The 13,210-nt window shown below is 39.6% G+C and overlaps 1 protein-coding gene across 1 annotated transcript in view; it reads left to right on the forward strand.

Annotated features, from left to right (window-relative positions):
* The window catches only part of LOC131411475 (polypeptide N-acetylgalactosaminyltransferase-like 6), a 480,632-nt gene that overhangs the window by 442,371 nt on the left and 25,051 nt on the right, over window positions 1–13,210 (forward strand). The window contains exon 7 of the mRNA XM_058550354.1: window positions 12,641–12,757. Within this exon, the coding sequence (XP_058406337.1) occupies window positions 12,641–12,757 (117 nt within the window). The remainder of the gene's footprint in view (window positions 1–12,640; window positions 12,758–13,210) is intronic.

Raw genomic sequence — 13,210 nt, forward strand, 5'->3', positions numbered from 1 at the left:
GAATGATGTTGGAAGTGGCTTTTCATGATTATACTGGAACTGGCGTAAATCTTAGATTTATTGGCAATTCATAGGTGAATCTAACCATTGGGAGAAGTGTTTGTATTCATAAAATAGCACTCCAGGAAAAAAACAATGGGAATACTAAATGTCAAGACATTGGTTAAAAGATGAGGTACTTGCCCAGCCGTCTCCAGCTTGCAGTCCAGCCTGGGATTTCTTCCCACAACCTGCAGCTGCAACAGGGCCGTGCTGCCTCCACAGCACACAAGCCAGCTTCTCCTGTGGCTTGCTCTTGCCTTCAAAGCAGCATTCCCTACTTTTAAACCTCCTGACACAGGGGCAATTAGTAGTATGAGAAGTGCTCGTCCTGTAGATTCCCTCTCCCCACAGAATAACGGAAAACTCATATTAACTCCTGACTTAAAAATACGTTTCCTGACTTTCAGATATCCTTTTGACAAGTTTTCCTGTAGATATTCTTGTAATTCTCACTGTAAAATTTTCTTTCAGATTTCATTTCCTCTTATCCTGTACACCTTTAATTTACTCATCTGAGTTTCATAAGTTGCAGGGAGAAAAAGGGGGCACAAGAGTTCATCTCCTGAGCTGCTCCTTACACTTTTTAAAAATGTCTGCTTTCACGTTTCTGACATGCAATATATGCTTTTGTCTCATAACACATGTGTATAACTCATACCGAAACACGAATAATTGCCACTTGAGCTTTCAAAAACCTTTACTCAGCCAAGCCATTTGTTGGTTACTCACTTGCCATACCATGGCTCTATTCCAACAGTGCACACAGGAGAGGATATATACTAAACTATTTCCTTCCTTAACTTTATGAAACTAGAACACCAAAACTTAAGAAAAAAATCCAAGCTAAAAATCTAATTTCATAGTTACTAAGAGTTCAAATTTATATTCTTGTGCCTTCAAAAGATCAAAATTGTTCCATATTCTCTGCTTTCCAAAGGTAATACCTTGCTATGGGACACAAAAGGAGATATTTTCTAGTCGACTATATAGGTCAGGATAAAGTCACCACTATTCTGCCATTGTCTAACCTTTCTTTTCAGAAAATAGAATTTTTTAAAAATCCGGATTCAAAATCTAGAGTCACATTCAAAGGTCAGGAAATGATTCATCCTTTTAATTCCCCATAATGCCTTCTGTCCCACCACAGCCTCCCCCAGAGTCCAGCCACCATGGGCAACCACCTATTCTCCCTCAGTCTTGGACCTCCATGACTTGATAGTCTCTTCTCTATTCCTCTGCTTGGCCCATTGCTTTACCAAAGCTCTCTGGTCATTAAAGTGACTCTATTTCTAACCCTGCTTCAGCTTCTGTATCTAGAACAGACTCCAGCCCAATTTTGGATCAGGAACACTTCTTTTCTATACCCAAAGACTCGTAGCCTTCTTTAATCCCCTCATATTCCTTTGAGCTTAGTAAAGCACTTGCCACAGATTTATTACCCAAAATTGCACTGTTTTGGTGAATTAATTATAACCATTACCATAACGTGATATAAAGAGCACAGGTCTAGGAATTAGAGACATGGATACCAATCCTGCTGGCCCTCTACTGGTCATATAATCTTGGGCCAACCACTTACTTTCCCAAAGCCTCAGTTGCAAATGTGAATGAATACACAGCATGGCGGTGGTACAGACTAACAAGTAAAATAACACTTGTGAAAGCACCCAGTTTAGTATGAAGTAGATACTCTAATTTCTTTTCCTTCTATCAGAGAAGACTTGCTTAACTTAACCCTGATAACAAGTGGCTTATTTATACAAATCTTCCCTTGTATCTGTTTGTGAAAATCAAATTGTTTTTGGCAAATAATCCTTAACTAAAAAGTTCTATTCTGATGCTGGATATGTTTCACAAACAATAGTCACAATCCTTAAATTCAAGTGGCAGGACATAGTTTTAGAAAAAGACTATTCAGAGCAGAACACATATAAATTTGAGGGCCCTATGGTAATATTTCTGCCACAGGCTCATCTTTCTCTTGCATAATGTAAGCCAGGCTTCTAAAATGAGTAGTTCTAGTAAGACCCAGGGCAAGAAAGAGATGCCAAAGCAATTACATTTATGGAAATTCAGAAGAGGAAAATGTGCATAAGATAGGAAGAAAATCTCTGTGGGCATAATGTCAAGGAAAGGCAGTAGTTGGTCTCTGCCAGCAGCCATTGGGTGCCACTAGCACGGAGCAATTAGAGATGGAACGGATCTGTTCAAGCAAAAATAGTGTGATGCTTGTATGTGGAAGATAAACAAACACATGGATACAGAGAACAGATTAGTAGTTACCAGAGGGGAAGGGAGTAGGGGTAGGGTGAAAGGAGTCAAGGCGGACGTTTATACAGTAACAGATGGAAACTACACTTTTGCTGGAGAGCACGATGTAGTCTATACAGAAGGCGAAATACAATGAGGTACACCAGAAACTTATACAGTGTTATAAATCAATGTTACCTCAATAAAAATATAAAAACTAAAAATAAACTTTTTAAAAGTGGTGTGATGGCCACGAGGCAGAACTTTCAACAGTGAAAGGTCTCATAAGGATAATGAAAGCATTTTTATTGCTTTGTATTTATATGCTGTTTTTAATTTCTAAAAGCACCTCACAATTTTTTATGTGAGTCTCAAATGAATTATGGCAGGGCTAATATATAAATCTCCCCATCCCCCAAAATTGTTTCTTTTCAATTCTGCTTTTCCCTTGTATCTATCTTTACCATTACTGTCAAGCTTCTTGAAAGAGAAACTTCCATTCGTTGACTCTAACTTTCATCTCCTAATTTTCCTCAGTCCACTTGGCAATCCATCTTCTACCTTAATTCACCGCACAGCAGAAATTGTCCTTGGAAAGGCCGCAGGTGACTTCCTAACAGCCGAATCCAACAGCCTCCTCCAAGCCCTCCTCCTGCCTGCCCACCCTATAGAATTTGACACCACGGATCCCCTAGCCCACTTCTTGAAACCCTTCTCTCTGTCTTCTGTCTGATTCTCCTCTTACTTTTTCTTTCCTTTTTCTAGCTATTCTTTCTTTGCCCACTTCCCAAAGAAAGCATTCCCTAGAATTCTATCCTCGATCTTCTTATCATCTTGCTTCATATTCTTTGCTCGTGTGATATCACATGCTTCTATGACTTCAGTTATTACTCATGTGGTTGCATCCATCCAAGGTCCAGTCCGGAGACAGAAATCAACCAGTAATTTAAACAGGGAAATCTTAATATAAAAAAAAATTGTTAACTAGTAAAAGGGGTAAAATGGACTCTAAAGAGCACAGAAGCAGCAACTTCAGAAAGCAGTTACCACCTTTAGGGCTAAGGGAATGGGAGCAAGACAGGAACCTACAAACTTAGAAGAGCCCCCACCACCACCAACATTGAAATTCAGGCCTCATTTGATAGGACGTGGCTGCTATAAACATGCCACTTGTTGGTGGTGAAGAAACTTGCAGGAGGCTGCAGCTGCTGCTAACTCATGAGGACCACTCAGATGAGGGCTACTTTTCTCCACCCCACGTGCCAATTTGCTGACCGTCACAAGGAAAACCAGCACACACAGAAGACAGACGCTTCCTCTCGCTCTGCCCTTCCAGTGTCCCTCCAGCACCTTCTATTGGTAAAGCCTAAGATTGTAGCCACTGGCAAGGAAAAAGTCTACAGGATCCACCTTGAATATCACAAAGGCAAAGAGGGATAGATTTGGAGTGGAGAGGCAATATGTTAATAACTGGCACAGTGGATAATTTCCATATCTGCATTTCTTACCCTGACGTCTCTTCCAAACCCCAGATTTCTGGAGGTCTATATATAGATGCCACAAAGACACCTCAAACTCAAAAAGTCTTCTTCATTATCCACGTGCAAACAGTTGCCAACACCTGTAAATGATCTCTGAAAAATGTTTCTGGAATACGTCTCTTCATTTGAATACACACATTCTTTGGATATATTCTGTCACTATCACTATCATAGTTCAGATTCTCATTTTCAGTTAGAACTAGTGCTTATGCTTACCATTGCATAACTCTCCATCCATCTTTCCCATTAACATCAGAATTCACTGTCTAAAACAAGCTTCTCTTCTCAAAAGCATTTAATAATTCCTTTTGCCAACAGAACAAGGTCTACATTCCTTACCTACATATTCAAGACCCTTCCCAAAATGGCACCAGTCTACCTCCTCTCACTGCATCCCAATGCTACTAGTACTACTATGTAGAACTAACATTTATTGAGTACTTAATATGGGCCAGACACTAATGTAAGCACTTATATGTATAATCTCATTTAATATTCACATCAACTTTATGAGATAAATATTATTATTATCGTCATTTTACAGAAGAGGAAACTGAGGCAAAAAGAAGTTAAGTAACTTGCCTTATACTGCTAGTAAATGGTGAAATCAAACTCTAAACTTGGGCAGTCTAATTCCAGAATCTATGCTCTTATGTACATTATATTTCTCTCTAAAAATAAATAAATGTAAGAATAAATTTAATCAATGAGGTAAAAGACTTGTAAACTGAAAACTACAAGACATCGCTGAAGGAAATTGTAAAAGATCTAAATAAATGGAAAGACATCCTGTGTTCGTGGATTAGAAGACAATATTGTTCATACTACCCAAAGATACTATGTCAATGTTGCTCAAAGAAATCTGCAGACTCAGTGCAATTCCTATCAAAACTCCAATGGGTGTTTTTTGCAGCAATAGAAAAACTCATTCTAACATTTATATGGAATCTGAAGGAACTCTAAATAGCCAAAACAATCTTGAAAAAGAAGAACAGAGTAGCAGAACTCATGCTTCCTGATTTCAAAACTTAAAACAAAGCTACAGTAATCAAAAAAGTTTGGTATGCCTATGTTCCAGTAATTCCACTTCTGGGTATATATCCAAAGGAAATGAAATTACTATCTCAAAGAGATATTTGCACTCATATGTTCATTGCAGAATTATTCACAATAGCCAAGACATGGAAACAATCTAAGTGCCCTTTCATGGGTGAATGGATGAAGAAAGTGTATACACACACACACACACACACACACACACACACACACAAGGAATATTATTCAGCCATAAAAAAGAAGGAAAGCCTGCCTTTTGCAACAACATGGATGGATCATGAGGCATTATGCTAAGTGAAATGTCAGACGGAGAAAAACAAATACTGTATGCTTTCACTTGTATGTGCACTCTAAAAAAGCTGAACACATAGAAATAAAGAATAAAACAGTGATTGCCAGGGGCTGGGGAATGGGGAACATAGGACGATGTTGGTCAAAGGGTACAAACTTCTAGTTATAAGATGAATAAGTTCTAGGGATCTAATGGACAGTATGGTGACTACAATTAACAATACTGTATTATATACTTGAAAGTTGTTCTGAGAGTAGATCTTAAATGTTATCACCACACAAAAAAATGGTAATTATGAAAGAGGATGGAGGTGTTAACTAACCTTATGTGGTAATCATTTCACAATCTATACATGTATCAAATCATCATATTGTGCAACTTAAATTTATACATGTTATATCTCAAAAAGCTGGGGGGAAAAGTGTGGTACTCGCATAAGGACAGACATATAGACCAAGAGAATAGAATAGAGAGCCCAAAAATAAACCCTCACTTATGTGGTCAATTATTTTCTGAAACAAGTGTGCCAACATCACTCAATGGGGAAAGAACAAATGGTTCAACAAATGGTGCTGGGAAAACTGGATATCCATTTCTAATGTGTTAAATCATGTCATACCAAAATTCATATGCTGAAGTCCTAATCCCCAGTACCTCAGAAGTAAACTTATTTGGAAAGAGAGTTGTCGCGGATGTAATTAGTTAAGTTAAAATGAGGTCATGCTGGAGAAGGGTAGGCCCTAATCCAATATGACTGGGTGTCCTTATAAAAAGAAAATTTGGACACAGACACGCACACAAGGAGAACGCCATGTGAACAAGAAGGCAGAAATCAGGGTGATACATCTATAAGCCAAAGAATGCCAAAGATTGCCACAAATCACTAGAAGATAGGAAAGAGGCATGGAACATATTCTCCCTCACAGCCCTCAGAAGGAAGCAACACTGCTGACACCTTGATCTCAGACTTCCAGCCTCCAGAACTGTGAGACAATAAGTTGTTGTTGTGTAAGCCACCCAGTTTGTGATACGTTATTATGACAGCCCCAGCAAATTAATACATCCACATACAAAAGAATGAGGTTGGAACTTTACCTTATATCATATAAAAAGTTTAACTCAAAATGGATCAAAGGCCTAAACACAAAGGCTAAAATTACAAAATTCTTAAAATAAAACATAGGGAGAATTCTTCTCAGCATTGAATTTGGCAATGGTTTCTTAAATATGACACCAAAAACAGGTAACAAAAGAAAAAAATACATAAATTGAACTGATTAGAAATAAAAACTTGTGAATCAAAAAACACTATCAACAGAATGAAAAGACAACCTACAAAATAGGAGAAAACATTTGCAAACCATATATCTGATAAGGGATTAATATCTAGAATATATAAAGAACTCCTACAACTCAACAGCAACAAAAAAACAATTCAAAAATGGGCAATGGACTTAAATAAACATTTCCTCATAGAAGATATACAAATGCCCAATAAGCACGTGAAAAGATGTTCAACGTCATTACTCACTACAGAAATGCAAATCAAATGAGATACCACTCATAATGAAATAATACCTCACACTCACTAGGATGGCTATTATCAAAAACAGAAAACAACAAGCATTGACAAGGATGTGAAGAAAATGGAACCATTGTACACGGCTGGTGGGAATGTAATATGGTACAGCCACTATGGAAAACGTATGGTGATTCCTCAAAAAGTTAAAGATAGAATTACCAAATGGCCCAACAATTTCACTCATAGGTGTATATCCAAAAGAATTGAAAACAAATATGCAAACAGGTATTTGTATGCCGATGTTCACAGTAGCATTATTCACAATAACCAAAAGATGGAAACAACCCAAGTGTCCATCAGTGGATGAATGGATAAACCAAATGTGAGATATATATACACATAAATATATATACATATACACATTACCTACAATGGAATATTATAGAGCCTTAAAAAGAATGAAGTTCTGATACATGCAACAATATGGATAAACCCTGAAAACATTATGCTAAGTGAAATAAGCATGACACAAAAGGACAGACACGGTATAGGTCCACTCATCTAAAGCATCTAGAATAGGCAAATTCATAGAGTCAGTAGAATAGAGGTGACCAAGGATAGAGCAAGTGGGGAAGTTATTGCTTAATGGTTACTTGCTATTTTAGGTGATGAACACATTTTGGAAATAGGTAGTGGTGATGGTTGCAGAGAATTTTTAATGTACTTAATGCCAATGAATTGTACACTTAAAATGGTTAAAATGGTAAACTTCACATAACGTATAGTTTACTACAATTAAAAAAAAAAAGCCCATGGGGGTCAGCCCAGTGGCGTAGTGGCTAAGTTCTGCCCACTCTGCTTCGGCCACCCGGGTTCATGGTTTCGGAACCCGGGTGCAGACCTACACCACTCATCAAGCCATGCTGTGGCGGTGACCCACATACAAAACAGAGGAAGACTGACACAGATGTTAGCTCAGGGCCACTCTTCCTCACCAAAAAGAAAAAAAAACGGCCCATGAGGAGATGTTGAAGGCCTATAAGACTGGAAAAGAGAGGAAAGGAGTGGGACATTCAGTATGAAGGGCTAGTATCAACAGAGATGGCTGATTGTGAGGCAGTGGGGAAGGAATATGGGTGTGTCTAGGGTGACAGGACTGAGATCTTGGGTGGCTTATGCTACTGTTTAAGACATTGTTGAGATTAACAGGTGACCCAGACTAAAGAACAAGTCTGGAGTGATGCCCCACGGCTTGTTCAGTTGTAGTTTCTTCATATTTGAAGTACATTTGGGACGTCTCATAGGATAACAGAAACGTGCTCTGACTGTGACATCACCCCATTTACCATCATAGCTGATTCTGCTGAAAAGCTAAATAAACAAACAACTAAATAAGTAGTGGCTAACATTTCCTGACCACTTACTGTGTACCAGACACTGTGCTAAGCACTTTGCATGTATCAGGTTAATCCTCACAACTACCCTCTGAGGCATGAATGTCCTCGTTTTACAAACCTTATGCTGAGCCATACCAAACTATGTGCCATTCCCTAAAAAATGTCTTGCATTGTCAGATCTCCACATTTGTGTCCATTTCTAATCCCTAAGGCTACAGAGTCCTCTATGGACTCCACTGTCTAGATTCAACTCTACTCAACCTCCAGAGCCCCTTCCAATGTCATCAGTTCTACTACATGTTCCAAGCTGTCTCGCTCAGAATTGACCATTTCCTCTTAGTCCTCACTTAGCGTTTAGTAATCTAATAAGCCGCCTTCAAGGTGATTGTAGACGCCTTGAGAGCAGACTGTAGACGCCTTGAGAGCAGAAGCTGGTTTTTCTTTGTCTTGGAATGCCCACCAGTACTTCTCAAAGCACCTTTTATTCAGAAGCACTCCTTAAATGTTGACTTTTTATAAATGGATAAACTGGGCTTTAAAGAAGAATACACGACAAAGAGTGTATGGAAACTATATTTGTGCCTGATGAGTGGAACCCAGACCTGCTCCGTCTCCATTCAGTTCTTTCCCCATACTACGCCAGCGTCTTCTTTCTTTCTAGCTCTGCACATAAATTTGCACTTTAAAATCAACCACAATCCATAAAAGAGGAGCATCTAGATTCCTTTCACCATACTAAAATATCATGGCCAGAAATATTGGGAATCTCAAGCCTTTCTTCCGTTCGTGTGTTCACTAATGTCCTCACAAGTCAAAAGCTGCCCAAAGAGGGAGGCTGATTCTTTTTTACCTTTCACTGCATATTCAACATCTAGCATAGCGCCTGGGATATAGCAGGTACTTAATAAATATTTGTGGAATGAATCATGAACCCACTACTTCTTACCTAAAAGACCCCAAGGCTATCAGGGGAATTAGCAAACGATGCTGTCTCACTTGTTAAACTGAGGCTAGTCTCCCTTTAAGGACCAATTGAATTACCTATCCCAGGCTACTAGCCACCTTGACATTTATACCACATTTCGTTTCTCTTGTACCTCTTTTATAAAACCTCCTGTATTGGGGAGAAAAAAACAATGTTCAAGCTGAGCCTAACTTCTCTTGCATATCTAAGAAATCCTTTACTCTCTGCCAGACCTTTTCCTAATCCTCACCCAAAAGGAGATTATCTCTGTAATCCTGTCATACATAATGATTCCCTTCCCTCATCTTTCTCCTGCTTCATACCCATTCCTAGTCAAACTCCAACTTACTATCTAATCCTGTTCCAAGTCTCCGAGGACTCCTTGACACAATTTTAATGATGCCAATCCCCGAAGCTGACATCAAAGGAATAAAGCATGATAATTATCTATTCTGTCATGGATATCTTCAGTAGTCCGTGTCCTAGATTTGGGGAGTGTGTATGTGTGTGAAATGCTTTATCTTCAGCTGCAGTTACAGAGCCCACATTGAAAAAGTATAAATCGTTTGTAAATTTTGTCTACTTAAAAAAAAAAAACTTTATTCAAATGAATAAACGAATATTAGAATCAGGTCTTTTGGAATTGTATTCACCTGTTTATCATGATGGAGTTGTGTTTGTGAGCAAGAGGAGAGGATATAAACATGTGCTGAAGAGATGGAAACAAGTAGAGACGGGAAGAGAAGTGAGTGGGAATGGCCGGATATTAATCTTGCATCCAGGAGCCAACCTTCCCCTCCACTGAGCTCTCAGCGTTTCCCTCTGGCACAATTCTTTGCTGGAATTTACACAGATGTAGATAATTATGCCTTTGAAACTTGAAATTTGGCTTCCAAAGCAGTTTATCCCATTGTCTACACAGATGCCATTTGAATGAGAATTTAGAAAATTCAAGAGTTTAGAAAATGCTCTCCTCCATCCCTGCCAGAGCCCTTTCGAGCTCACAGCTTTCAAAAACAGCACGAGGCTCTCTGATAGGCTTCGGTGTGTCTCCACAGGCCATTTGGCAGATTTGCCCCTCGGTGTCCCTGGCCCACGGATGTTCTTTTCTTCCCAGTGCCCTCCTTTTCCAAGAGCAGAGCTCCTCCAGTAAGTGAACGCCATGCCCGCCGACAGAGGAGGGCAAACTCCTTCCGCGGCCAAGCGGCCATAAACCTGGAAGCAGCTGCTTTTGTCCTAAATGTGGTTCAGAGCTCCTAGACTCCAGTAGAAGGAACAACAGTGCCCTGAAGATGTCTTTGGCATAAACGGATACTGATTCTCTAAGAAGAGTGTGTCTTTGAGTTAAATGGCCCAAGAATGAAGAGAGAGCCCTGCCCAGAGTCCTGTCGGGCGGCTCTCAGGTTATAGACAGCTTTAGAGAACCAACACACTAGACTCAGATAAGATCAAGTAGGAGCTTTACAGAGGGTGTCAGTGATAGCAAAATCAGACTTGACCTTCTGGGTGTTTCTATTTCACCAAAGAAACCCCATCACACACCAAGGAATTGATTTTACAAAAGGCGTATTTTAAGCTTGGCTCCTCAAATTCCACAGTAAACTTCCTCCCTGGTGCTTGTTTTAGGAAGGTGGAGAAAAGATAAAAGAAGTGAGAGTCTGTCAGGGGCACTGGACACCAGCCAGGTTCATCCCCCTCTTTCAGGATCTCCCATGCTAAGAGGAAGGATGTAATTAGTTTGCAAGGGGTTGGGGGGGCAGCATTTTCTCTAATTCCAGGTTCAAATATGGAGTCGATGGGTTCCAGGAAAATCAATACAAAAGTGCTCGTATGTATCCACTTATGGTTTTGTATGGTCATTTGTTTTTTGCAAAAGTGTCCATAGCTTTCCTTACATTCTTAATGAGGTCTGTAGACCAATTAGGTGAAGAACTGTTGCTCTGTATCCTACATTATTTCACATTCCCCCATCACCACGGACAGAGACCCTGAAAGCAGAGATGCAATAGTGGAAGATGAACCCCAGCTGTTGCCAAATTCCCTGAACAAGGAAACTGGTATCTACCACATTTGACTCACTCCTGAATGACATTACACCAACCTCTACCTCTAAAGAAAGTGAAATATGAAATAGCTCTCTGCACCACCAGCCCATTTCAGCATCATTTATTCCCTTCATGATGCCCAAGGTATTGCGTAACCGCCTTCTCTCTGCCTCATTGCCCCATCCCAGTGGGAATGGGCCTGGTTTAGGCGTGCTTCTGGAGAAACTCTTTGCCATACCTATTCATTCTGGGCAAAAGGCTCTTGACTAAAATTATCACTTGAGTACATCCCGTTCTTGTTTACTTTCTGAACAGTACCTAAAGGGATTATTATAATCCAGGACTATATAAAGGCATAAAAAGGATTGAGAAAATTGAGCTTATCTAAGCATACACACCCAAGTAACAAACTATAAACAATATCTGGCTCTACTACAGGATGTGGTGGGGTTTTTAATTATTTTTATTTTATTGAGGTCCTATTGGTTTATAACATTGTGTAAGTTCAGGTGTATACTATTTATATATCAGTTTCTGTGTAGACTGCATCATGCTCACCTTCAATAGTTTAGTTTTTATCCGTCACCATACATATGTGCCCCTTTATCCCTTTCGCTCACCCCCCCCACCCCCTTCCCCTCTGGTAACCACTAATCTGTTCTCTTTACAGGATGTGGTTTTGGTGCTAATAGGAGAATTGGTGAAATCTGCAGGCAGGAAGATTTGACAAAGGGACATGTCTATGTCCAGACTCTTTCTGTTGCTGTTTCTACTTTTCATAGTCCACCCTTTTCTCACCCCTAACTATTCAGTTCCTTATATGAGTGTTAACATAATTGCAAAGAATTATCAGTCATTTTTTTCTCACTCTGCAACTTTTCAAAGTTCAGACTTTACATAGAGAATCTTTGTCCAGTATAGTATTGCACCAATGGCACTGTCTTTCTTGTTTTGATAATCTTCTAGGATGACATTTAATTTATCATCCAGCTGAAAGGCTAAACCAGGACAGCAGGTGTAGACCAAGACCATCCCAGGCAAATTGGAACATAGAGTCACCATAGCCTGCACAGAACCATGCAATGCTCAGTGATTCTCTCTCTTCCATCACACATTTTACCTGTAACACCTGCCTCATGTTGGATGTCTCTCCCAGTTAAGGTGGAAATGCTAGAAGATGCTTTGAAGCAGAAGATAACAATTTCCATGTTAAGAACTACCTGAAAAAGAAAAATCTCCCGTTTTACAGAAGTCACGAACTCTGTGCTGCTCCCCATGTTGTATTATCACATATTCCTTTGCTCCAGCCGGCTGCAGTTTTGCTGTTCAACCTTCTCATATTCTTTTACGTGTAGACTAAACCATGCTATATTTAATCCCTTGATTTTTCTTCATAAATTGCATATAAATTTAAGGCATCATTCAATAATTGTGTAATCATAAAAGCAACTACCAAATCTATACCAGGATTGTAAGGAGCTAGAGGTACAATAAAATGCAGCCCCATGCTCATTCTTTCTTCTTTCCACAGATTCGAAACGTGGCAGCAAATCTCTGCGTGGACAGCAAGCATGGAGCCACAGGAACCGAACTGAGGTTGGACATCTGCGTCAAGGATGGTTCTGAAAGGACGTGGTCTCATGAACAGGTGTGTCAGCTCCCAGAAGTCATGGGATTATGGGCGGCTGAGGCAGGCGTGGCGGGATCCAGTGGGCACAGATCTCTAGATGGGACACATGGGACCTGGGGTGAGGTCCTGATTCTGTCACTAAGCAGCTCTGTAGTTAAGTGAATCACTTAACTTCCTTGTTTCTGTCTCTTCTCAGAGCGGTTGTGATAATCAATTGAGATAATGTATAAAAATGTGCTTTAAGTAACAGAAAGGATGGGAAAATTGTTGATTGTGACCCTAGCCTTATATTTCCTTTCCCAGAATGATAGTTTTCACTGTGAAAAGCCTGTAGAGTGTTATGTAACTCTTTCAGGTAGATTTTGCAGTTTTAATGAAAGACTTTTTGTAAGTTTTGGGAGACTTTATCTAATCTTATTTTTCCCCTCTGGCTGTATATTGAAAAGAATACTTCACATACACCTCTTTAGT

Source organism: Diceros bicornis, chromosome 11 (assembly GCF_020826845.1).
Source record: "Diceros bicornis minor isolate mBicDic1 chromosome 11, mDicBic1.mat.cur, whole genome shotgun sequence".
NCBI lineage: Eukaryota > Metazoa > Chordata > Mammalia > Perissodactyla > Rhinocerotidae > Diceros > Diceros bicornis.